Raw genomic sequence first — 27,182 nt, forward strand, 5'->3', positions numbered from 1 at the left:
GCGAATTCCTCTGCCTAATTTTATTCTGAAGGGGTCGTACCGGATGTAGTCGTTGTTGGAGGTACGCGACAACCCGAATTATAGCTTCGTAAAAGCGACTTCCGCTCCCTCATTTTATTCTGAAGGGGTCGTCCCGGATGTAGTCGTTGTTGGAGGTACCCGACAACCCGAATTATAGCTTCGTAAAAGCGATTTCCTCTCCCTCATTTTATTCTGAAGGGGTCATACCGGATGTAGTCGTTGTTGGAGGTACGCGACAACCCGAATTATAGCTTCGTAAAAGCGACTTCCGCTCCCTCATTTTATTCTGAAGGGGTCAGACCGGATGAAGTCGTTATTGGCGGTACTAGACACCATAGCTGTATGAAAAGGAGAAAACACGCGGAAGCTCTCGCGTCCCTTCAATGTGACAAGGATGCTTGACGTGTGAGAGAACTGCCGGAGCACTTCACGAGTCAAAGTACAGTAACGTGACCTGCTTTTGTTCGTTTCAGTACAAAGTTGGACACGAAGACGCTACAGTCGCGTTGCCCTGTTGCGTATCTCATGCTAAGTGTAACTTAAAGCTAGCTAACGGGTCGTTAGTACTATGTTAACGTTACCGGTGAAATGGCTCACACGAGCTACTTGTGGAGAGGTTTATTTAAAGCTAACAATGCTTGTTCTAGTCTCTTAGTTAGCTCAGTGTTTGTCTAGTGAAACCACACTAGTTGAGTGTATAGTTTATGATAGTTTGTCAAACTAAACTTCACTGTGATGTTTCCCTGTCGAGTCTCTCGTCATCCAACCAACGTTCCCATAAACACCGTTATTAACTCTTCTCTCCTTCTGTCCACACAGCAGCCTGTTCGCTGACCTTTGACCCCAAGCCACACTTGATAGTCCTTACAGTCTGGTGAGAATTACACAATGCACACATACTTCATTGTCTATTATTAAGCAGACATGTAGCAGTTAAGTCTGTAAGCATAACTACAATGTTATTGTCATTTTAAAGTTGTTTTTGTGCCACCAATACAAAGTCAGTCATCTTTACTGTCAATTTTCCATTTGTGGAACATACAGAAAGTTTGTTTGTCTCTTGTCCGACATAAAGTTTGTAATAATAAAAGTAATAAAGTGCAAACAGTTAACACCAACAATGAATAACATTTAGACACAAATGAGATATCATTTATACATTTAGAACTATAACAATAATACAATAATATAGTAGCATAATAATGCAAATACACTCTTTTTAAAAGAGCGATTCACTTTTCATTTTGAGAATGTACAGACTGTGAAAAGAAAACATAAATATGATAAAGCCAACAACCAAGATAATAAAGACAATGGTCTCTTGGGCTTTGATAACAACAATTGCAGTTAAATAAATATTAAATGTGTGGCAGAGATAGAGAGAGTCTGGTGTTGTGTGACGTTCTCCTCCACAGTCTCTGTTAATAAATGGTACTGCTGTGGCAGCAACGCCTTTTACTGACACTTAACAAAAACTACATTTCCGTGCTGTATTCAGAATGTTTTTCTGACATGAAACTGAACTTTAAAGTGAAACTTATGACGCATGTCTTTAAATGGATTCTCTTGGCTTTGAAGAGGCCTTTGATAAGTTTCACTTTCAGTTCTCCATCAGAAAAGGGCTGTGAAGGTGCATAAATACTCTAAATACAGTGACAGCTGTGGAGCTGTGGAGCTGGGTGGTGGTGTGCCTCTCATCACTGGTGCTGATCCCCATTCCTTCAAGACCAGCGTGTGTCACCTCCAATAGAAGAGGTGTATCACGTAGTGGGTTGCCACACTCGGTAGGCGCCTCATAGAATATGGGTGTTCTCTGTTTTATGACCTTGGCCAAAGGTTTTCCGATTCGCCATCACATCTGATGCGCATCACGTCTTCTTGCTTCGAGCGCTGATACCTCGACTCAAGCAAACGTTGTGCTGCGGCTGCTCCACGCTCAGCTTTCTGCTTTCTACGGGTTGTAGATCGTCTCTCTCTAAACAGTGATCTCTGGCTGGTCGAGCCATCGGGAGCAACACATCTTCAGTGAAGACAGTTTGTGGTGCCAGAGAATGACTCAGTGTGTGAGGTGTGAGGAGATTAAGCTGATGGCTGGCTGCCACCACGACAATCACTTTGAACTGTTGAGCTCCGTTGGGGCTTTAAGTCCTCGACATCATTTACTAGAACATAAACTCCTCGTAATGGTCGACACAGTTGATTGAGGATTTTATCATTTTCACCACTCCAGCCTCTCAAATAGAGAAGCTATACTTTAGTGGTGACATACAGTTATGTGTCATTTTTCCATAATTTTTCTGCTTACTACTCATCATTTGAATACTTTATGCATTGAATGTGTTGTGACATGTGTAGTGGCCATTTGTCCAAATAAATCTATAATCTATAAATCTAATTGCCACTGACGCACCGTTTGAGTTGACGCAGCCAAAAGGAAGTAATCTCCATCTCCTTATTCCATTATTCTTATAATTTATTTACGAAACAAACAAGAACAAACTGAGTGCTGACACTGCCTTGCGTCTGCTGGTAAGAAACAACAGGCCACCCAGGTGCATGCTGGTCCTGAAGTCCACAGTGCCCAGTGTTACGCAATCAGTGAACCCTAAAACTAAATATATTTAAACGAAAATCATAATGAACTAAACTAAAACTATCAGGAGAAAAAAGCTCAGAATCAGAATTGTATTTATTGCCAAGTAGGTTTTCACCTACCTGGAATTTGTTCTCTAATATATCGCTCTTCTCTCTCTCTCTCTCTCGCTCTTCTAATATATCAAAATATAACCTAAATAAGATATGAATAATCAATATTACTTTACAATAAAACTAAATACAAATGTCTAAATAAATAGCCCCAACAACATCCAGGGAGAGAGGTCCTCCTCTTTTCCTCCCCGGTAACGTTTGTTTTGGGAGGTATGTTTAGCCCTCTGAGGCTAATTTGTGATTTTGGGCTTCACGAAACGTCGTTGATGTTCCTCCTGAAACCCGAGTGTTCCTCTGGCTGTGCTGCAGTGCGTCATGTCCAGTGCTGGTTCAGCCTCACACAAACCCGCCAGGAGCCAACACTCCCGGCACCATGGCTCCGCCTCCAAAGGCTTCAAAGACATCCACATCGACGAGGAAGTCAAGATCTCGATGAACCTCTCGCTGGAGAGGTTCCACTACAGTGACCAGAGAGGCAAATCAAGTTTGATATCACCAATTCACCTGTTTTAACATGAGTTATTGTGAAATCACATGAGGTACAGGGAGGTAGTTGAGTCTCATCTTAATATTTTCCTCTCCTTGGCTGAGCAGAGATGGAGTTCCCCTCCTCGCTGTCCAGCACCGAGCGGGCTTTCATTCATCGCATGGCTCAGTCCCTGGGTTACATTTCCAAGAGCAAAGGGTACGTATCCGAGGACTTGAGTCCTTCACAAGAGGTACTGTAGGCTCCGCTGTCGCTGTATTCTGATGCCAGGTGTAAATACACCTGACAGAACGCCCTCACTCTGATATCTTTGGACCAGTTTTTGGGGCTTGAATCATTTTGAACAAGTATATTGATGGTGAGCCATGTCTCTCGCTCTCAGGAAAGGACCGACTCGCTTCCTCACCATCAAGAAGAAGAGCGGCGCCGACAAACCCCGGCCTAACATGCCGCTGGCGGTCTCCCACAACTCCTTGTATTTCATCCGCAGCCTCCTTCAGAGGTTCCCCATCAGCAATAAGGAACGCAGCGACATGCAGCCCACCAACAAAAATGCTGTGTCTGTTGCTGCAGAATCTGGTGAGTGTCTGTGTGTGTGTGTGTGTTTTTGTGTGTGTGTGTGTGTGCAGGGTTCGTACGGTCATGGAAAACCTGGAAAAGTCATGGAATTTTAAAATTTTCATTTCCAGGCCTGGAAAAGTCATGGAAAAAAACATAAATGATACAAGTTTGGGAAAAGTCATGGAAATGTGTTATCACATTTTAATTCACGCCGAGTTTGAAATAATGAATGATTTTTAAAGAAAGACGCTCAAAATAGAAGCCGGCGTATACGGCAAATTTTCTAAATTTTTCATGTTTATACCGAGATTTCAGTTTGGTCATGGAAATTTGGTTTAAAGTCCTGGAAATCCATTGGCCAAAATGTGTAAGAACCCTGTGTGTGTGTGTGTGTCTGTTTACATGATGTCTCTTCAGTGAGTTATAGTAAATATCCATTCCTTGAGAAAACAATGGCAGAACTGTCTGTACTGCCCATCTACTGTAGTCTTTCCTCTCTGGGATACACGAGGGAAACCTTTATCGATGTTCAACGTTCCTTTGCACATGTTTGTATGATTATGTTGAAAGAAACCCCCAAAAGTCCTCACAACTACAGCACAACAGGGATGCACCACGGCATTCCGATTTGTAGTTAAATCTGCTACCCAGTGGGTCAGTGGGGAGCAGGTCCATCTTTCAATCAGGGGGTTGGTGGTTCGATCCCCGCCCTGGTCGATGTGTCCCTGTAGCTGTGTCTACGGTGTATGAATGTAAATCGATTTGCATAAAAGACAAATTACATGTGTATTGTTTCCTCTGGTTGAGACGTGGACATGCTGGTGGAATTTAGGTAAAACAGATCTGAGGCTCGTCTGCTGATGACCTCTTTCCTTTGAATTTGCATCTGGAGGACTAAACGTCAGCATTAAAAAGCATTTTAAGATGTAAAGATCAACAAACGCGTTGTCTCCCTCCCCTCCGTCCCTCAGACGGCAGCTGTGAGAGGAACAGAGCGAGCGGCCGCATACACAACGGCATCCCCATGGTGCCGCGCAGGAGGAACCCGTCGGAGCTGGACAGCTTCCGGAGCGCGCTGCCCGTGCACGAGCGCCAGGACGAGATCGTCCAGCTCATCGGAGGAAACCGGGTCGTGTTGGTGGTGGGAGAGACCGGCTCCGGAAAGACGACACAGGTGGGTCAGCCCGAACGCTCTGGTCCAGACCCACATCTCCACCGGCACTTTAAGACGTACAAACAAGAAGATAATCCAACGTCTTTTTCGTGGTCCTCTGAGTCTTCAACAAGCGCCAGCCTCAGCTGTGCTCTGTCTTCAGTGCTAATTAGCACATGCTAACACTCAGTCTTGTTTCTGCCTTTTTTATACATGTTTTTTTGTCATAATTGTCTCATTTATTGTTTATTTATTGTCTCATTTATTCGACAGTTGACAGATACAGACGGGAAACTCTTGAGAGAATTTGAAACCAATTCCCTGAATCCCACATTTTCCTTTTTAGAAATATTGTGCCACTAAAACAAGGAGCTTAATCTCCTGATACTGGATCAGTGTATTGAGTAGCGTTCATGGGTCGGAGCCGTCGGTTAGCTCGGTGTCTCTGTGTGCGTCGGCCAGATCCCGCAGTTCCTGCTGGACGAGTGCAGCAGGAACGGAGACCCCTGCAGGATCTTCTGCACTCAGCCCAGACGGCTGGCCGCCATCGCTGTGGCCGAGAGAGTGGCGGCGGAGAGAGGAGAGAGCGTGGGCCAGACCGTCGGTTACCACATCCGGCTGGAGAGCAGGTACGTCAGACCGGAAGCTGTTCTCCTAATCCTTTACCCCGGTAGGAGAAGAACTAGTTCACTTCAAGGCCGGAGCTACAGAGCTGATTCCAAAGGGCTGCAAGAGGGCGTGCACCACAAAACCATTCAGGGAGGAACACACTCATCACACAGGCAGCGCTATGTGGACACATTGAACCGAAGTTACTGAATGTCTGGTTTGGAGAGTGAAAGTATTTTGAAAAAACTTTCCTCTCCAACATTTGCTCTTCTTCATGCTTGACATGTAACTGTTGACTTCAGGGTCTCGCCTAAGACGCTGCTGACCTTCTGCACCAGTGGAGTGCTGCTCCGAACTTTGATGGCTGGAGACGCCAGCCTGACGACGGTCACACATGTCATTGTGGTGAGACCATAGATAACATGACATCATGATAACTCTGTAGTCCAGCATGCACGAAGCTGGGATTGTAACAGCAGGCTGAAAATCAGTGTTTTGCTGCCCTCTCTGATTGAAATGTGTGTAACCACACCCAGCAGTGGCGTCACTGGGTCCTGTCTCCGCTCAACCACTAGAGGGCAGCAACATTTTAATTAACTCTTAAGTTCCATTTTAAAATGTGTTTCAGCTCCCAGTTTGATTAGAGTTGTTTAAAGGGTACCTGTAGTCAAAAACAACAACGTGCTACATCCATTCGGCGCATCAAATAAATCATATTTTCCCCGCCGCTATTGTCAACAAGTCACGCATAGCCCGAGGCTTTACATTTCTTTGTCAACATTCCGAGTCCGTGAACGCTTCAGGGCGCAGACATCTTGCCAGTTATTTACTCATGTCAGAGGTCACTATGACGTAGAGTCGTTGAAAGGAATTCAGCCAATCCGGAGCCACTTCTACACGCGTTGCTTCTTGGGATAGATCGGTGGCCTCAAGAATTACACAATCTATATCAGGGTGCTCAATACGTCGATCGCGGCGACCTGCCAGTCGATCGCGGCGTAGTATTGGTAGATCGCATGACATTAAAAAAAATGGGCCCGCCCCCCTGTCACTTTCTCTATAGCGCCACATTACAGCAGAAGCACGTCATTTCTGTCTCTACGTGTTGCGCTGACAGTCCTCTGCCCGCCGTCTCGTGCGCCGCGGAGCTCCCGACACCGGTTTGCGCGCATCGGGACGGACGGAGCAAAGAAAAAGTCACTAGCACCCCCGAACATGTCGGCCGAACATTGCATCAATGAAAGACATCTCCAGCGCTGGCTTATGCGCGATGTAGCTATCAAGCTCACGCTTTTGTGTGAAGCAGATGAGGTCTAATGTCACGATATCATCGGACATAAGTTCGTGTTCTTTACAACAAATGCACTCTATGTCTGTTTTCTGTGGCACACATTTCCCACAACTGCACCAAACGTCCGCCGACTTGCGTGCACGGTCCGCACGGTGAAGCATCTGGACCGGCGGTCCTTCGGCATCAACTTCATCAGAATCATCGCTATCATCGCTGTCACAATTAACTAAATGGGTTATAGTCTGCTTTTAATGGTTCATACAAGTATCCAGTTGCTGAATCTGACAATCTTTCATCGTCCATATTTCGCCCGTTTTCTATATTATTATCAAGTTCTCAGCATCTGTTTGCGAGCGCTCGACGTTGTTTACATTGGTTTCTGAACACATCCGCTGTGGCTGGCTGTCGATCTCTCAACGATGTGACGTCACACCACCTGCGCCCAGTGGTGTATAAAGTACCCAAAAGTCATACTTGAGTAAAAGTAAAGATACTTGACTGGAAAATTACTCAAGTAAAAGTAAAAGTCACCTATGAGAATACTACTTGAGTAAAAGTATTAAAGTATCTGATTTTTTTTGTACTTAAGTATCAAAAGTAATTTTCTGATATTAAATGTACTTAAGTATTGAAAGTAAAAGTAAAAGTAAATGCTGTTAATAAAAAAAACAAAGGGTAAGAATTTTTAGAATTATGAAGTTTATTTGTTTGGGTGCTGTGGCCGCCATGAACAAGGAGTATGAGCTCGGATGAACTTAGCAATATATGAATACTATGAAATTACAAAAATATAAAAACACGATTAACACAGATAAAAGCAGAACCAAAAGTAACAACCAGAATCATCACTTTAAAGTGAAAAATGTATTGTTCATCTTCAAAAGAAGTTGATTTTCAAAATGGACAGATTTCAGTGTCGCTCTTCTGGGGCTGAAGACGAGTCCTGCGATGCTGAAGAGCCGTTCACCTGGTGCAGGTAGAGTGTGTCTAGCTTCACAGACCCTGGTGGTGCAGGTAGAGTGTGTCTAGCTTCACAGGCCCTGGTGCAGGTAGAGTGTGTCTAGCTTCACAGGCCCTGATGGTGCAGGTAGAGTGTGTCTAGCTTCACAGGCCCTGGTGCAGGTAGAGTGTGTCTAGCTTCACAGGCCCTGATGCAGGTAGAGTGTGTCTAGCTTCACAGGCCCTGGTGCAGGTAGAGTGTGTCTAGCTTCACAGGCCCTGATGGTGCAGGTAGAGTGTGTCTAGCTTCACAGGCCCTGGTGCAGGTAGAGTGTGTCTAGCTTCACAGGCCCTGATGGTGCAGGTAGAGTGTGTCTAGCTTCACAGGCCCTGATGCAGGTAGAGTGTGTCTAGCTTCACAGGCCCTGATGCAGGTAGAGTGTGTCTAGCTTCACAGGCCCTGGTGCAGGTAGTGTGTCTAGCTTCACAGGCCCTGGTGCAGGTAGAGTGTGTCTAGCTTCACAGGCCCTGGTGCAGGTAGAGTGTGTCTAGCTTCACAGGCCCTGGTGCAGGTAGAGTGTGTCTAGCTTCACAGGCCCTGGTGCAGGTAGAGTGTGTCTAGCTTCACAGGCCCTGGTGCAGGTAGAGTGTGTCTAGCTTCACAGGCCCTGATGGTGCAGGTAGAGTGTGTCTAGCTTCACAGGCCCTGGTGCAGGTAGAGTGTGTCTAGCTTCACAGGCCCTGATGGTGCAGGTAGAGTGTGTCTAGCTTCACAGGCCCTGGTGCAGGTAGAGTGTGTCTAGCTTCACAGGCCCTGATGGTGCAGGTAGAGTGTGTCTAGCTTCACAGGCCCTGGTGCAGGTAGAGTGTGTCTAGCTTCACAGGCCCTGATGCAGGTAGAGTGTGTCTAGCTTCACAGGCCCTGGTGCAGGTAGAGTGTGTCTAGCTTCACAGGCCCTGATGGTGCAGGTAGTGTGTCTAGCTTCACAGGCCCTGATGGTGCAGGTAGAGTGTGTCTAGCTTCACAGGCCCTGGTGCAGGTAGAGTGTGTCTAGCTTCACAGGCCCTGGTGCAGGTAGAGTGTGTCTAGCTTCACAGGCCCTGATGCAGGTAGAGTGTGTCTAGCTTCACAGGCCCTGGTGCAGGTAGAGTGTGTCTAGCTTCACAGGCCCTGATGGTGCAGGTAGAGTGTGTCTAGCTTCAGCCCTGGATGCAGGTAGAGTGTGTCTAGCTTCACAGGCCCTGATGGTGCAGGTAGAGTGTGTCTAGCTTCACAGGCCCTGATGCAGGTAGAGTGTGTCTAGCTTCACAGGCCCTGATGATGCAGGTAGAGTGTGTCTAGCTTCACAGGCCCTGGTGCAGGTAGAGTGTGTCTAGCTTCACAGGCCCTGATGCAGGTAGAGTGTGTCTAGCTTCACAGACCCTGATGATGCAGGTAGAGTGTGTCTAGCTTCACAGGCCCTGATGCAGGTAGAGTGTGTCTAGCTTCACAGGCCCTGGTGCAGGTAGAGTGTGTCTAGCTTCACAGGCCCTGATGGTGCAGGTAGAGTGTGTCTAGCTTCACAGGCCCTGGTGCAGGTAGAGTGTGTCTAGCTTCACAGACAGCAGCACACAGTTGGGAAGCATTTCAGCAAGTCAATGTGATCCACGTCTCCATCCAGCTGTTTGCTGCTGTCATGCGCTTGAGATGACGAAGAAGTCCTCTTCATCAGATGAACTGGACCTGGTGGCATCACCTAGCTGTAGGGAGGGTTCTTCCATGTGCTGCTTGATGTAGTCCATTCCTGAAATAAAGTGAGAGTATTACAGACATGATAGAATTAATAACACTTCCTAACATGTCATGACCCCAACCTAAAGTTTTGTACAAAATAGTTTGTTTTAATTTGAAGTTTATACATTTAGTTTCATGCACTGTCCGTGCATCCAGAGTTGATTTGTGAATATGTACTTGTATCTCTGTAGTTAAACACAACAACAGTCCCAAATCAATATAAATCGCCATTACTGGACCGTCACTCTTATAATATTAATACAAATAATAATAATAATGCTGTAATGATTAGCATTATATTATAGCTAAGACGACTCAAATCAACAAATTCTCACAACTGTCAACACTTCTTCAGCTCATTAACTCGCTAGAGATCCGTCTGCTCCACTCACGCTGATTGTCTCATTTAATTGACGATAGCTAGCTAACGTTAGCCTAACGTACAACATGCGTAGGACAATCAGACACCTGTCTCCCCCCCTCCTGCCAAAGATATAACTTACTCCAATCCTGAGGATAACGCTGCTAGATATCTTAACAGGTTTATGATGACTAAACATTAACGTTGCGGCTCATGGGATTAATCTTAATTGACCTCAATGTGTTTCCTGAGGTTGGTGAGTTGTTGAAGGCCATATCTCCGTAGCTTTCGGTCAGCATAAGAGGCACTTCATCCGGTAGGAAGAAACTTTCACTCCGACAAAAGAAAAGAGTTCGCCCAAATATGGCCACGGACGTTGATCTTGGTCCCCGTGGTTGTTCGAGTAGCTTCCATTGCTGCTCCACATGAAATGAGTCGTATCTGTAGCCGCTCGCTCGCTAGCATCCTGGGCATCACTGGGAAGAGAAAACACGCGGCAAGGACCACTGATCCCCAACCTGGTGCTCGTGCTGCGTTCAGGTGCGCTGCGGTGTGTTCCACAACAGTCCCCGATGTGCTGCGTTCAGGTGCGCTGCGGTGTGTTCCACAACAGTCCCCGATGTTTCTCATGATTATTTTTTTCCGTAGTAACGAGTAACGATACTATTTCAGGGGAAATATATCGGAGTAAAAGTACAAGTTTTCATTGCAAAATGTAGTGAAGTAAAAGTAAAAGTAAACAGAAATATAAGTAGTAAAATAAAGTACAGATACCCAAAAAAACTACTTAAGTAAAGTAACGAAGTACTTCTACTTCGTTACTATACACCACTGCCTGCGCCATATTCAAGCACCAGTGCAATGAAGCTTGTCGGAGTTGAGGGACTTTGAACAGCCTAAACTACGTATTGTTATTGAATACTGGACCGTCAGTGCATGAATAACCTTTAGAAACACATTATCTTTTGATCTGGCTACACATTCGAGATCACAACAGGTACCCTTTAAGTGACTTGCTGTGCTTCTACCAGGACGAGGTGCATGAACGTGACGGTCTGACCGACTTCCTGCTCACCAAGATGAGGGATGTGCTGCAGAAGATTCCCACGCTCAAGCTGATCCTGTCCAGTGCAGCTCTGGATATCGATCTGTTCCTGAAGTACTTTGGCTCCTGCCCCGTTATCCACCGTACGTCCTCCTAACTCTTATTATCATTATTAATTATTTTATTATTTATTGTTATTATTTATTCTTATTATTTATTGTTATTATTTATTGTATTATTATTTTCATTATTATTTATTTATATTGTATTATTATTTTAAGTATTATTATTATTTTATTATTATTTATTTATATTGTATTATTATTAATTTTATTATTATTTTCAGTATTATTATTTATTTATATTTAATGATTAATGAATGAAGCGTGTTGGTGTGTGTGTCCAGTCGTAGGAAGACAGTTCGAGGTGAAGGAATTCTTTCTGGAAGACATTCTGATGCTGACGGACTTCAACAACAAAGACATGAAGAAATACAAAGAGGAGACCCAGAGAAGTAAAGACATCAAGACAGCCTCCATCTTGTCTTCATGTCCTCCATCTTGTCTTAATGTCCTCCATCTTGTCTTCATGTCCTCCATCTTGTCTTCATGTCCTCAGAGGAGAAGAAGCAGAAGTGTCTGACGGAGTGGTGTAACGCCGTGGAGGAGGAGAAGCTGAGGAGCTCTGTGTCTGCAGCGGGCCTCCTGCAGGACGGCAGCGCCCTGGACACGCTGGTAAACAACACGTGCACACTCACGTGCACAGTATCACGTGCACAGTATCACGTGCACAGTCACACTGGTAAACCAACACAATCACGTGCACAGTATCACGTGCACAATATCCGGGGTAAATACCTTGGAGCAATGGCTGTTGAAGCTGGACGGAGACGTCTCGGAGGTCAAAGATAAGGTGCCTCTCCGCGGCCCTGTGGTTGGACTCCTCGCTCGTTTACTCCGGTCCACTTCAGCGTCTCTGAGAGTTTCACCCGGTTAGTCGAGCGAGGCGTGAACCCCGTTGTCCTCGTGTCCCAGGCTGAGAACGAGGCGGAGCAGCTGGAGCCGTGGCTGCTGAAGGAGATGGACTCGTGCATCTCCAACATCTTCCTCAACGAAGACCAGGATGTGTTCATCCAACTCTTCAACCTCATCCTCTACGAGAGCGTGAGCGGTACGGGGACATCGCTCCTTCTGTCAAATGTGGCATTTAAACTCCATTTAGAAGGAAAATCATTGTGCAAGTGGTCCCATCTAAGTCTGTTACTATGGTAACATCTGTGATGTAATTCATCCCTCATTTCACGTACCTTTATTTGATATGCTAGATAGATATTTCCAGATGAATTGCCCATACCTGCTGGCAGCCAGTAACTCCCCAATGCAATCTATTGAGGTATTAGTGTATTTCAGCATGTTGGCTAGCTGTTTCCCCCTGCCGCCAGTCTTTATGCTAAGCTAGGCTAATCATCTCCTGGTTGTAACTTGACATTCACCGCACAGACATGAGAACGGTGTTGATCTTCTATGGATAGCGGTATCGGTTCACGAGGGCTTTGTTTTCTTCCCCTAGTGGACTACAGGCATAGCGACACGGGGGCGTCGCCTCTGATGGTGGCTGCAGCTCGAGGGTTCATCACGCAGATGGAGCAGCTGCTCAGCATGGGGGCGGACATCAACATGAAGGCATCCAACGGCTGGTAGGACCTCCACCTCGTTACGTTACGCCGTAATGTTGAATTACGTAACATTACAATTTACTGTGAGTCTGAAACTGTGTTCCTCTCACTGTCCTTGACATGAAGAAGGCAGCAGGACGTCTGGGGAAAGATCAGTCTCAATAAATGCAAACAAAATAAATGCACGCACAACGATTCACAAATATATTAAATTTACAAATGCACGCAGAACAATTCACAAATATATTAAATTTACAAATAAATGCAGAACAATTCACAAATATATTAAATTTACAAATAAACGAAGAACAATTCACAAATATATTAAATTCACAAATAAATGCAGAACAATTCACAAATATATTAAATTTACAAATAAATGCAGAACAATTCACGAATATATTAAATTTACAAATAAACAAAGAACAATTCACAAATATATTAAATTTACAAATAAATGCAGAACAATTCACGAATATATTAAATTTACAAATAAACGAAGAACAATTCACAAATATATTACATTTACAAATAAATGCAGAACAATTCACAAATATATTAAATTTACAAATAAATGCAGAACAATTCACAAATATATTAAATTCACAAATATATAACATTTACAAACGCACACAGAACAATTCACAAATATACTCCAATGCACACGTAAAAAACAATTACGATGTATAGAAATGTAAAAGAACAATCACAAATACATTTCTGCATCTCTATGGATTGTTGTGCATTTGTTTGAATAGCTTTACATCTGTTTGTGTGTTTTTGAGACTCCTCTGCTGGGGCTCGATTCTCAAATGCGTGTTTTCAACATAAACCTCTCTGTAGCCAATCAGACGTCGCCCTCATTTTCAGTCTAATTAATTTGTTAATCCTTCTGTGTTTTCCAGTCGTGAGTCTCTCTGTGCTGATTATTGAGCTCTGACCCGTAGACGTGGACTGTAACCACCACATTTGTTCTTTTCTTTTCAGGACCGCTTTAGACTTCGCTAAACACTTCCAGCAGGCCGACGCGATGGACCTACTCAAGTCTTCCATGTGAGTCGAACGTTGAACTAACTAAGAAAATGGAGACGGAGTCATCGGCTTGTTGACTCCGTTTATTGGGTGTTTAAAAAAGAGTTTCTTGAATGTTCAGTATAAAGATGAATCTCCAATATATTTAACACCAATGTCGAATATCAGATATTCCTCCTTTCTGCATTTGTATTTGTGGCCATATGGAAATGATTTGCTCCATTTTATTAAGGATCCTTTAACTCTTTTAGTTATTCAGGGTTCGTACGGTCATGGAAAACCTGGAAAAGTCATGGAATTTTTTTTAATGGTTATTTCCAGGCCTGAAAAATTCCTTGGAAAATAAAATAATGTTTTTTATATTCATATGTTCATTTACGCTGAGTTTTAAATAATGAATATGCTTTTAAAAGAATGCCGTCTCTAAAAACAATCCGGCGTACGCTCTTTCATACTCGCAGCGCACATTTTCCGCGCTGCAAGTGAACGCACCGTAACTTGAAAAGACATGCATGTTTATTCTTTTAATGAAACTATTGTCTCTCATTCATTCACGAGATTTCACTAAATGTTTTTGGTCATGGAAATTTAGTTTAAAGTCCTGGACACCCATTGGTCACCATGCGTGTGAACCCTGTTCATTGGTGTGTGTGTGTGTGTGTGACCCCTGTCCCGCCTCAGTCCTCTGGGGGAGGGGAGCAGCCCGGACGAGTCCGCTCTGCTGCAGGCTGAGGGTGCCGACATGAGTGCTGAGGAGCAGGAGCTGCTCAAACTCTACCACCACAGCTTCGATGACGAGCAGGTGGACATGGACCTCATCATGGACCTGCTGCACAACATCTGCTCCACCACCAGTGAAGGTGAGCCTCAGCACTGCATTCCACCAACAGCTGTTTGTTGTTGACTGTTTATTTAACGCAGCTCTTACCTGCCGGCCTTCAGGTGCCGTCCTGGTCTTTCTTCCTGGATACGATGTGATCGTGTCCCTCAGGGACCGCATCCTGTACGACGATAAGAGGTTCTCCAGCCACGCTGACAGGTGAGCCTGGACACCATGCAGCTATAGTATTGAGATGTCATCATGACATGATGTTCCTCACGGTGTTGTGATATGATTCTTCGGGTCTAGGCGTAGACCTGGTCCTGGATTCATGTTTCAGAGTGAGCCTCTGTGGGCGTGGCTCATGGTCAGTAGACTGAGTGTCTGTCGTCTCCCTCAGGTTCCAGGTGTTCACGCTACATTCAGACATGCAGACTCTGGATCAGAAGAGAGCCATGAAGAACTCTCCCCCTGGGGTCAGGAAAATAGTGAGTCACCTGTGTCTCAGGTCCAGTCACACACCTCATGTTTACATCCTGCTGCACTGAGACCAGGAGCTGGTGACCAGGAGGGGTCACTTTGAATGGAAACTATATGCTTCTCCTTCATGTTCTTCTTCTTCTTCCTTTTCTTGTTGTTGTTGTTCTTCTGGTTTTTCTTCTTCCTTTTCTTCTTGTTTTTGGTGTTGTTCTTTCTGTTCTTGTTGTTGTTGTTCTTCTTCTCCTACCACCTCAATTATATATTTTTCTTGAATACAGCGTTATTGTCATGAACTAGAATCTGAAGTTGTGAAAGCACGTTACAGACTAGCAGCTGTAACCAGGAGGTTTCCTGTGAATGGACTTCTCCATGTTTATGAAACTCACTTCATGATGTTTACTTTCCTCTCTCAGATCCTTTCCACCAACATCGCTGAGACGAGCATCACGATCAACGACGTGATCTTCGTCATCGACTCGGGGAAGGTCAAAGAGGTACGAGACCTCACTGGACCAGAGTAACATGAGGTCTAACATGAGGTCTAGCATGAGGTCTAACATGAGGTCTAACATGAGGCCTAACATGAGGTCTAACATGAGGTCTAACATGAGGTCTAGCATAAGGCCTAACATGAGGTCTAACATGAGGTCTAGCATGAGGCCTAACATGAGGCCTAACATGAGGTCTAACATGAGGTCTAACATGAGGTCTAGCATAAGGCCTAACATGAGGTCTAGCATGAGGTCTAACATGAGGCCTAACATGAGGCCTAACATGAGGTCTAGCATGAGGTCTAAGAGCAGATCCAGGTTCACGCTGGTGGTTCTAATGAGCTCCTCATGTGCTTCTTCTCGTAGAAGTCCTTTGATACCCTCAGCCATGTGTCCATGTTGAAGACGGTGTGGATCTCCAAGGCCAGCGCTTTGCAACGGAAGGGAAGGTAACGACACTTGATCCTCTGGTCTGAATGTTAAAGAGTTAAAGAGTCCACGGACCGTGTGATTGGTCCACAGAGCCGGCCGCTGCAGACCTGGGATCTGCTTCCGCCTCTTCAGTCGACTCCGGTTCAACAACATGCTGGAGTTCCAGGTTCCACAGCTGCTGCGGATGCCGCTGCAGGTAGAGACGCATACATACACACACACACACGCACACACACACACACACACACACACACACACACACACACACACACACTCGTATAATAAGAGGAAGAACAATGGCTGCTATGGCCGTCAGAGACGTTTGTGTTTGTTGAGGATTTCTAAGATAATTGAGTGGATCTCGATGGGCACCAACACAATGCTACAGGTTGTAATAGTGATAATATATATATATGTATATATATAAATATTTATATATATACATATATATATTTATATATGTATATATATAACTATATATATGTATTTATATATTTATATATAAATAATATATATATTTATATAAAAATGTATATATATATTTGTGTATGTATATATATATTTATTTATATATATATAATTATTTATTTATTTATATATACTATGTCATGTTGTGTGTGTTAGGAACTGTGTCTGCAGACCAAGCTGCTGGCTCCCTCCTCGTGTCCAGTAGCTGAGTTCTTGTCCAAAGCTCCTCAGCCTCCGGCTGCACACGCCATCAAGAACGCTGTGCAGATGCTAAAGGTATAAATACTACCATGTACACAATAAATACTACTATGTACACAAGAAATACCACGATATACACAATAAATGCTACCATGCACACAACCACAGAAGGCCCACACACCCACACAGCGTCCTGGTATTGCGTAACCTCTCCTCTCCCTGCAGACGATAGACGCTATGGACCAGTCCGAGGACCTGACCGACCTGGGCTACCACCTGGCCGACCTCCCCGTGGAGCCCCACCTGGGCAAGATGGTGCTGTGCGCCGTGGTGCTCAAGTGCCTGGACCCCATCCTGACCATCGCCTGCACGCTGGCCTACCGGGACCCCTTCGTGCTGCCGGCCCAGGCGTCTCAGAAGAGAGCCGCGCTGCACAACCGCAAGTGCTTCACCTCCACCTCGTTCAGCGACCACATGGCCCTGCTGAGGGCCTTCCAGGTGGGGGGGGGGGGCATTCACATAGTTATTTAGGGCACGCATGATGCACGTATGAAGTGGGGTCCCCAGCTGAATGGAGGTCGTTTGTTGACCTCCATGTGTGTTTGTGTGGCGGCAGGCGTGGCAGAAAGCCCGCAGTGAAGGCTGGGAGAGGTCCTTCTGCGAGAAGAACTTCCTGTCGCAGGCCACCATGGACATGATCCTGGGCATGAGGACGCAGCTGCTGGGGCAGCTCCGAGCAATCGGTGCGTACCACTCTCACCTTTATGCTTTACGCACTCACACTCGTACTGGACCTCTATCGCGGAGGCGGCTTCACGGCGCTCCACAGGACAGAATGACATCATTAGACCAGAATCAGAGCCTTCTGATTGCCACGTATAATTTCACATACAAGGGATGTGTCATGGCGGGCAGTGATAGACAACGACATGAACAATAAACACAGAGCGGTAATTTAAAAATATTATTATAAGTATGAGAAGTGCACAGACGGGAAGGTTTCAAACATTTAACAAGTGGAAGTCAGTTTAAAGTGACACGTGTATTAAAGGTGAAGAGTTACGTGTATTTAAGGTGAAGAGTTATGTGTATTTGAGTGTATTTAAGGTGAAGAGCTCATGGCCTTAATGTGGTACGTTCCTAAATGCATTCTTGTAACCACGCGGTCACACTATAGATCCAAAACCAATCGTGACCTTTATTTTGAAAGACTAATCACAGTAAATAGGTCCTGTCGTATAAACGTATAATGGAGTCAGTATTGGCTGAATCTCACGTTTGAAGGACTTGATCAGGAAGTAAACACATGTGTTGTTGTTGTTGTTGTTGTTCCAGGCTTCGTGCGAGCCCGTGGAGGCAGCGACATCCGGGACGTGAACCTGAACTCTGAGAACTGGGCCGTGGTGAAGGCGGCGCTGGTGGCCGGCATGTACCCCAACCTGGTGCACATCGACCAGGAGACCTCGCTGTTCTCCAGCAACCGGGAGAAGAAGGTCCACTTCCACCCCACCTCCATCCTGAACCAGGCCCAGCCGAAGGAGGTGAGCAAGACCACGCCGAGTTATCACACGTTAAGAACACGTTATGAACACGTTATGAACACGTTTTGAACACGTTATATACATATATCCCGCTAATAGTTCGCAACGCTGCTGTGTTGAACGCAGCTTTAGTGAGAGCCAGAGAGGAGGGAACTGCACTACACTCTGCAGCCACGGCTCTGTGCACGTGATCATTACTCGTGTGTGTGTGTGTGTGTGTGTGTTCAGAACGGCATCGCTAAGCCGGCCCAGGCCCTGCCCACCGACTGGTTGATCTACGACGAGATGAGCCGAGGCCACCGGATGGCGAGCGTCCGCTGCTGCTCCGTGATGACCTCCGTCACCGTGGCCGTGTTCGGAGGCTGCGCCAAGCTGCCCAGCTCCGCCCTGCAGGAACCCGCTGCACAGAGAGCTACAGGTAAACAAACACACAAGTAAACAAACACACACACAGAATCTATTATAAGAGGACCAGGACTTGGTTGAACCACCACTGGAGAACCTCACAGACCCCCTGGTGGCTCACAGCATCCGCCCCAGAACCCTGAAGGACGAGGATAAGAAGAAAAAGAAAAGAAAGATGGAGGAGGAGGAGAGGAAGAAGAGGGAGAAGACGAAGAAAGAAAGAAGAAGAGTGAGGAAAACAAAGAAGGGGAAGGAAGGAGGAGGAAAAGAAGAAGGGAGAAAGAGAAGAAAAAAAGATGGAGGAGGAGGAGAGGAAGAAGAAGAAAAGAAGAAGTGATGAAAACGAAGGAGAAGGAAAGAAGCATCTTGTGTGTTGACTCCGTTTGAACATGGTGAGTGTTGAGGTGTAACCCGACACCACTCGGCTCATTCAGAGGAGCTTTGTTTCTGCTGAAGCACTCTGAACATCTGGTTGTCCTCCTCACATCCCGGGAAGAGACCTTCATCGGGTCCCTCGGGTCTCATCCTCCTGGTACCTGCTCCCTGCTGAGCAGGTGTTCTCGTGTCCTTCTGTCCAGACGGCTCGGGGGACGCCAGTGACAGTGAGACGGAGGAGCTGTCTGAGATGAGGATCGATGACTGGCTCGTGTTCCACCTGGACAAGGAGGTGAGGCCTCAATGTCCACGTCACTTCTTCTGTCCGTGGTCTGAAGCATTTGTCTTTCCTCGCCGCTTCGTTTCACGTCCTGTGTCCTGTGTCCTGTGTCCTGTGTCCTCAGGCTGCAGGTCTGGTGTTTGAACTCAGGCAGAAGTGGCAGAACCTGTTCATCAAGAGGATCCGCTGTCCTTCAAAGCCCTGGTCCCAACAAGATGAGGCCATCATCCGGACCCTGGTGTCTGTAGGTCACACCTCTGGTTCCCCTTAACGCGCCCGAGCACGACGTTCCTCATGATGTTCCTCTTGGCGTTCCTCTTGACGTTCCTCATGACGTTCCTCATGACGTTCCTCTTGACGTTCCTCATGACGTTCCTCATGACGTTCCTCTTGACGTTCCTCATGACGTTCCTCTTGACGTTCCTCTTGACGTTCCTCTTGACGTTCCTCATGACGTTCCTCTTGACGTTCCTCATGATGTTCCTCATGACGTTCCTCATGACGTTCCTCATGACGTTCCTCTTGACGTTCCTCATGACGTTCCTCATGACGTTCCTCTTGACGTTCCTCTTGACGTCCCTCTTGACGTCCCTCTTGACGTTCCTCTTGACGTTCCTCTTGACGTCCCTCATGACGTTCCTCATGACGTTCCTCATGACGTTCCTCTTGACGTTCCTCATGACGTTCCTCATGATGTTCCTCTTGACGTTCCTCATGATGTTCCTCTTGACGTTCCTCTTGACGTTCCTCATGACGTTCCTCTTGACGTTCCTCTTGACGTTCCTCATGACGCCCTTGCGTTCCTCATGACGCCCTCTTGACGTTCCTCTTGACGCCCTCATGACGCCTCTTGACGTTCCTCATGACGTTCCTCATGATGTTCCTCTTGACGTTCCTCATGACGTTCCTCTTGATGTTCCTCTTGACGTTCCTCTTGATGTTCCTCATGATGTTCCTCATGACGTTCCTCATGACGTTCCTCTTAACGTTCCTCTTGACGTTCCTCATGATGTTCCTCTTGACGTTCCTCTTGACGTTCCTCATGACGTTCCTCTTGACGTTCCTCTTGACGTTCCTCATGACGTTCCTCTTGACGTTCCTCATGATGTTCCTCTTGACGTTCCTCTTGACGTTCCTCATGACGTTCCTCATGACGTTCCTCATGATGTTCCTCTTGACGTTCCTCATGACGTTCCTCTTGATGTTCCTCTTGACGTTCCTCTTGATGTTCCTCATGACGTTCCTCATGACGTTCCTCATGACGTTCCTCTTAACGTTCCTCTTGACGTTCCTCATGATGTTCCTCTTGACGTTCCTCATGACGTTCCTCATGATGTTCCTCTTGACGTTCCTCATGACGTTCCTCATGACGTTCCTCTTGACGTTCCTCTTGACGTTCCTCATGATGTTCCTCTTGACGTTCCTCTTGACGTTCCTCATGACGTTCCTCATGACGTTCCTCTTGACGTTCCTCATGACGTTCCTCTTGACGTTCCTCATGATGTTCCTCTTGACGTTCCTCTTGACGCCCTCTTGACGCCCTCATGACGTTCCTCTTGACGCCCTCTTGACGTTCCTCTTGACGTTCCTCTTGACGCCCTCATGACGTTCCTCATGACGCTCCTCTTGACGCCCTCTTGACGTTCCTCATGACGTTCCTCTTGACGTTCCTCATGATGTTCCTCTTGACGCCCTCTTGACGTTCCTCATGACGTTCCTCATGACGTTCCTCATGACGCGCCCTCTTGACGTTCCTCATGACGTTCCTCTTGACGTTCCTCATGACGCCCTCTTGATGTTCCTCTTGACGCCCTCTTGACGCCCTCATGACGCCCTCTTGACGTTCCTCGTGACGCCTCGTGACGCCTCGTGACGCCCTCTTGACGTTCCTCATGATGTTCCTCTTGACGCCTCATGACGCCCTCATGACGTTCCTCTTGACGCCTCATGACGCCTCATGACGCCCTCTTGATGTTCCTCTTGACGCCCTCATGACGCCCTCTTGACGCCCTCATGATGTTCCTCTTGGCGTTCCTCTTGACGTTCCTCATGACGTTCCTCTTGACGTTCCTCTTGACGTTCCTCTTGACGTTCCTCATGACGTTCCTCATGACGTTCCTCTTGACGTTCCTCATGATGTTCCTCTTGACGTTCCTCTTGACGTTCCTCATGACGTTCCTCTTGACGTTCCTCTTGACGTTCCTCATGACGTTCCTCATGACGTTCCTCATGACGTTCCTCATGACTTTCCTCATGACGTTCCTCATGACGTTCCTCTTGACGTTCCTCTTGACGTTCCTCATGATGTTCCTCTTGACGTTCCTCTTGACGTTCCTCATGATGTTCCTCTTGATGTTCCTCTTGACGTTCCTCATGACGTTCCTCTTGACGTTCCTCATGAGGTTCCTCTTGACGTTCCTCTTGACGTTCCTCATGACGTTCCTCATGACGTTCCTCATGACGTTCCTCTTGACGTTCCTCTTGACGTTCCTCTTGACGTTCCTCTTGACGTTCCTCTTGATGTTCCTCTTGACGTTCCTCTTGACGTTCCTCATGACGTTCCTCTTGACGTTCCTCATGACGTTCCTCATGACGTTCCTCTTGACGTTCCTCATGACGTTCCTTTGACGTTCCTCTTGACGTTCCTCATGATGTTCCTCTTGACGTTCCTCTTGATGTTCCTCATGACGTTCCTCATGATGTTCCTCTTGACGTTCCTCTTGATGTTCCTCATGAGGTTCCTCTTGATGTTCCTCATGACGTTCCTCATGACGTTCCTCTTGATGTTACTCATGAGGTTCCTCATGACGTTCCTCTTGATGTTACTCATGACGTTCCTCATGACGTTCCTCATGAGGTTCCTCTTGACGTTCCTCTTGATGTTCCTCTTGATGTTACTCATGAGGTTCCTCATGACGTTCCTCATGAGGTTCCTCTTGACGTTACTCATGAGGTTCCTCATGACGTTCCTCATGAGGTTCCTCTTGACGTTCCTCATGACGTTACTCATGACGTTACTCATGAGGTTCCTCATGAGGTTCCTCTTGATGTTACTCATGAGGTTCCTCATGACGTTCCTCATGAGGTTCCTCTTGACGTTCCTCTTGATGTTCCTCTTGATGTTACTCATGACGTTCCTCTTGACGTTCCTCATGACGTTCCTCTTGACGTTCCTCTTGATGTTCCTCATGACGTTCCTCTTGACGTTCCTCATGACGTTCCTCATGACGTTCCTCATGACGTTCCTCTTGACGTTCCTCTTGACGTTCCTCATGACGTTCCTCATGACGTTCCTCATGACGTTCCTCTTGACGTTCCTCATGACGTTCCTCAGGTGCTGGCGGCCGAGGAGCAGGCAGCGGGCCTGCAGCAGCCCACGGGGATCGGCCAGCGGCCCCGGCCCATGTCCTCTGAGGACGGGCCCCAGGCTTCAATGAAGAGCTCCAGGAACGGCCCCCAGCTGCCCCCCAGCACCACCAACGACAAGTAAGGAGGCCGTGATGCACGGGGAGCTTAGAGACGGAGCAGTCCTCTCCAGATGCTGAACTTCTGAAGCAACAACAACCCGTTGTGCCTGCCCTGCTCCCCTCAGGCCTCGTAGCGTGCCGGCCTCCTGGAGCCTCCTCCAGGGGAAAGCCCCGCACAGAGAAGAGGCCTCCTCCACGCCCCTCAAGCCGGCCTCTGAGGAGTCCTCCGGCAGCTCCTCCTGCTCCGTGAGCCTGGACAGCCCCTCCTTCAGCCCCTGCTCCTCCTCCTCGGGGAAGGTATTCACACGGAGATGATTAATGTGACTACTTCCTGTCTGGGGGTCCAGTTCTCCACGCTGGTTTTGTTTGTCCTCCAGCAGACCACAAAGCCAGCGTCTCCTCCCCAGCTGCTCTTCTCCTCCGTGCGCTACTTCATCATGAAGAGCAGCAACGTGAGGAACATCGACATCTCTCAGCAGAAAGGCATCTGGTCCACCACGCCCAGCAACGAGGCCAAGCTCACCAAGGCCTTCCTGGAGAACAGCGCCATCATCCTGGTCTTCTCCGTCCAGGGCTCGGGACACTTCCAGGTACTTCAGGTTCTATCCTCAGGAGTCTTCAAGAAGACCAACTCAAGTTCCTCATGATGTTCCTCGTGAGGTTCCTCTTGATGTTCCTCATGACGTTCCTCATGAGGTTCCTCATGATGTTTGGGGCTCGGGACACTTCCAGGTACCGGGGCTGCATCTCCTTCAGGTTCTATCCTCGGGAGTCTTCAAGAAGACCAACTCAAGTTCCTCTTGATGTTCCTTTTATGCTCCTCATGATGTTCCTCATGATGTTCCTCATGACGTTTCTCATGATGTTCCTCTTGATGTTTCTCATGATGTTCCTCTTGATCTTCCTCTTGATCTTCCTCTTGATGTTACTCATGAGGTTCCTCTTGATGTTCCTCATGACATTCCTCATGAGGTTCCTCTTGATGCTCCTCTTGATGTTACTCATGAGGTTCCTCTTGACGTTCCTCTTGATGTTACTCATGAGGTTCCTCTTGATGTTACTCATGAGGTTCCTCATGACGTTACTCATGACGTTCCTCATGAGGTTCCTCTTGATGTTCCTCTTGATGTTACTCATGAGGTTCCTCATGACGTTCCTCTTGATGTTACTCATGACGTTCCTCATGAGGTTCCTCTTGACGTTCCTCTTGATGTTACTCATGAGGTTCCTCTTGATGTTACTCATGAGGTTCCTCATGACGTTACTCATGAGGTTCCTCTTGATGTTACTCATGAGGTTCCTCATGACGTTCCTCTTGATGTTACTCATGACGTTCCTCATGAGGTTCCTCTTGATGTTACTCATGAGGTTCCTCATGACGTTACTCATGACGTTCCTCATGAGGTTCCTCTTGACGTTCCTCTTGATGTTACTCATGAGGTTCCTCATGACGTTCCTCTTGATGTTACTCATGACGTTCCTCATGAGGTTCCTCTTGACGTTCCTCTTGATGTTCCTCTTGATGTTACTCATGAGGTTCCTCTTGATGTTACTCATGAGGTTCCTCATGACGTTCCTCATGAGGTTCCTCTTGATGTTACTCATGAGGTTCCTCATGACGTTCCTCTTGATGTTACTCATGACATTCCTCATGAGGTTCCTCTTGATGTTCCTCTTGATGTTACTCATGAGGTTCCTCTTGATGTTACTCATGAGGTTCCTCATGACGTTACTCATGACGTTCCTCATGAGGTTCCTCTTGACGTTCCTCTTGATGTTACTCATGAGGTTCCTCTTGATGTTACTCATGACGTTCCTCATGAGGTTCCTCTTGACGTTCCTCTTGATGTTCCTCTTGATGTTACTCATGAGGTTCCTCTTGACGTTCCTCATGATGTTTGGGGCTCTGGACACTTCCAGGTACCGGGGCTGCACCTCCTTCAGGTTCTATCCTCAGGAGTCTTCAAGAAGACCAACTCAAGTTCTTCTCCTCTCTTCTCCTCAGGGCTACGCCCGCTTGACGTCGGTGGTCAGCCAGGAGAGCGGCCAGGACTGGGGCTTCATGGGGCTCGGGGGGGTCTTCAGCGTGGAGTGGATCCACAAGGAGAGCCTCCACTTCCAGGGCTCCCAACACATCCTCAACCCCTGGAACGAGAACAAGAAGGTCCAGATCAGCAGGGACGGACAGGTGGAGGACGCACACACACCAGGGTTCAGGGTTTGAGGGTTCAGGGTTTGGGCCAATCACATTGGTTCCTGGTGGAGCTGCTGCTGTGATTGGTGATGTTTATTGTGACTATCGATCTTTTTACTTTTTAATAATCTGTCTGTTAGTTTTATAATCAATTGAACATCAGGAGCTAAAGACTTCAAAGATGGAGGTGACGAGGTGAACATTTAACTTCTGGTGTTTGATGATAATTAACTGAAACATTAAAATATCTCATTAACGTTCAGCTCTCATGTTTCCTTCCTGTTTCTCTTCCTGTTTTTCTTCCTGGTTCTCTCTGATCTCTAGGGACAGTCTTGTGTTTTCATTCTTGTAAACCTCGTCTCATTGTTCTCTTCTCTCTGATCTCCTGCAGGAGTTGGAGCCCCAGGCCGGCAGCCAGCTGCTGCAGCTGTGGGACAGAGCCTCCGCGGTCCAGTGAGGTAGCAGCAGAACCACGCACACACATCCTATACGCAAAGAAAACTTGTATTTTTATACCCGATCTTAAATGTTTTAAGTCTGTTTTTCCTTGACCGGCACGAGGACTGCACTACGAGCTCCATTAGACGATGGGGGACTCAATGTTCCTGTGTTTTTATTTAATACGTTCTCCGTCAGGTTTTATTCATTTTATTGAAGAAAAGGTACTCGAGTTCTTATCAAATATGTTTACAGTGAAATGTCTGTTAGTCGGGTCTGACTTAATAAGAAGGGATGACATGTGTTACGTATTCAGAAGCTGCTACAGTTCCAGGTTTGTGTGATGAAGGTGTTGAGTGACGTGTGCAAAGCTCTCATGACACTATTGCCGGCAGAAACAATCTGAATATTTGTCGTTGGCATTTTGAATTGTTCCAGTTTGCTGCTGCATGCAGAGACAAGAACGTGTTGTCGGATTCAGACAAAATAAACCATCATTTTACCTTAAAGCCGTCGTGTGATTTACTACCAAAGAAGAAGAAGCAGCGAATAGAAAATGTTAATAAGCTCAAAAACATTTGTCCCCTTTTGTACCATAAGAAAAATAAACTTATATTAACTATGGAGGGTGGAGGAGGAATTAAAGAAGCTCAGATTTAATATGTTAATATCTTTTTAGCTCTTTTTAGTTTGTTTGTTGTGGGCTGTTCACATTAGAAAACACTCAGATATCTCCTTCCTCATTAGAATACACCTCCCACAGCTTGAGAGCTATTAGCCAATCAGAGCGGACCAGGCTCTTAAAGAGACGGAACGTCATTGTCGTAAACATGTATGAACCTAAGAAATGAACATAGCGTGTCTGCTTTATGTTACTGAAGTCATCAATTCCACATACTTTTACTTTAAATGATTGTTATAAATTAATTAGAAACTTAATATTGTACAGTTTATTCATTTTTACATTAAAAAAAATAAATAACAAAAAGGTATTGTTCCGGAAAAGATCAAGTCTGGTGAGGTTTGTCAGGATTAAGTCAGTTTCTCTATTAAAGTGAACCTCATATCTGAGATATTGCTTCTTTAACAGACATTTAAATTGATTGCGTGAGAGCAGGTACGCTTGAGTGAAGCCAATCACATCTAATAATGAGATAAACGCAGTACTGAGGCGATCATTATTACACAGCCGTGACTATTATCACAGACAATAATTACTTTGTTCTAATTTGAGGACGAAACGTGATTAAAACTGATTTAATCGTCTGTATTGTTTTCCAGGTTGTGTGTGAAAGACGAAGAACAAGCTTTCAAATGAGCTCTAATTTAATGAAGGTTTAGGGTTTGTTAAAGGGCGATATAGTCAGTCATATATTGACAGAACAGCGCCACCCAGTGTCCATGTAAAGTTACATTTTCATTAACACATTTGGCTCTTACAGAGTTTATTGATAGGCTTGAGACAAAGATGGCTGCTACTGCACCTCCTCGAGGAATGTGAGTATTAATATGACGTGGAGTGGATTCATTTAAGGTGACATAGATGTTAAACCAGGTTTAAGAATAAATAAATCTGATATTAAATCTTTTACTAATACAGCTTTAGCTGACAGAATCCACATAGTGTGTGTTTGTGGTGTTAATCATTATTAGGATATTTTGTGTAACTCTTTTGATTTAATTAGCACGGAGAAGTGTGTAAGATTGCCACTCTACTTCCTGGCTTTTATCTCTGACATATACTTAATACATAATTATAATAACTACTTAAACTCACTTTAGTATTCCCACATGTATCTGACAGACATAGTTATTACTTACTCTGCAGATTTACAGTCTGTAAAGACATGTTCACTTTCTGAATTATGATGCAATGTCACACATCCAATGGCATGGCTCCAACATTAAACTGCTGTTAACGCCTTAATGCATC

At 46.0% G+C, this 27,182-nt stretch overlaps 1 protein-coding gene across 2 annotated transcripts; it reads left to right on the forward strand.

Annotated features, from left to right (window-relative positions):
• Window positions 1-355: 355 nt before the first annotated feature.
• On the forward strand, window positions 356-25,758 carry ythdc2 (YTH domain containing 2). Of its 2 annotated transcripts, none has more exons than XM_056433344.1 (32): window positions 356-460; window positions 841-895; window positions 3,040-3,205; window positions 3,325-3,415; window positions 3,600-3,796; window positions 4,750-4,952; window positions 5,394-5,560; window positions 5,843-5,945; window positions 10,937-11,093; window positions 11,357-11,464; window positions 11,569-11,684; window positions 11,985-12,120; window positions 12,520-12,646; window positions 13,613-13,678; window positions 14,339-14,517; window positions 14,600-14,696; window positions 14,878-14,965; window positions 15,371-15,451; window positions 15,815-15,897; window positions 15,971-16,076; window positions 16,505-16,624; window positions 16,775-17,047; window positions 17,166-17,292; window positions 17,885-18,090; window positions 18,319-18,508; window positions 19,074-19,162; window positions 19,275-19,394; window positions 22,485-22,636; window positions 22,743-22,914; window positions 22,995-23,207; window positions 24,623-24,805; window positions 25,203-25,758. In XM_056433344.1, exons 3-32 carry the CDS (start codon window positions 3,046-3,048, stop codon window positions 25,266-25,268), a joined length of 4,176 nt encoding a protein of 1,391 aa, XP_056289319.1. In that variant the 5' UTR covers window positions 356-460; window positions 841-895; window positions 3,040-3,045; the 3' UTR covers window positions 25,269-25,758. The 2 variants fall into 2 exon arrangements, with proteins under 2 accessions (XP_056289319.1, XP_056289320.1); XM_056433345.1 differs by having other exon boundaries at window positions 22,998-23,207.
• Window positions 25,759-27,182: the final 1,424 nt, after the last annotated feature.

Source organism: Pseudoliparis swirei, chromosome 15 (genome assembly GCF_029220125.1).
Source record: "Pseudoliparis swirei isolate HS2019 ecotype Mariana Trench chromosome 15, NWPU_hadal_v1, whole genome shotgun sequence".
NCBI lineage: Eukaryota > Metazoa > Chordata > Actinopteri > Perciformes > Liparidae > Pseudoliparis > Pseudoliparis swirei.

Excerpts from the sequence above, each read along its gene's own strand:
- ythdc2 (XM_056433344.1), top strand. The coding sequence starts at position 3,046 with ATGTCCAGTGCTGGTTCAGCCTCACACAAACCCGCCAGGAGCCAACAC. Across the intron at positions 3,416-3,599 it reads TACATTTCCAAGAGCAAAGG|GAAAGGACCGACTCGCTTCC; the intron begins GTACGTATCCGA and ends TCTCGCTCTCAG. Across the intron at positions 14,966-15,370 it reads CCCCTGGGGTCAGGAAAATA|ATCCTTTCCACCAACATCGC; the intron begins GTGAGTCACCTG and ends TTCCTCTCTCAG.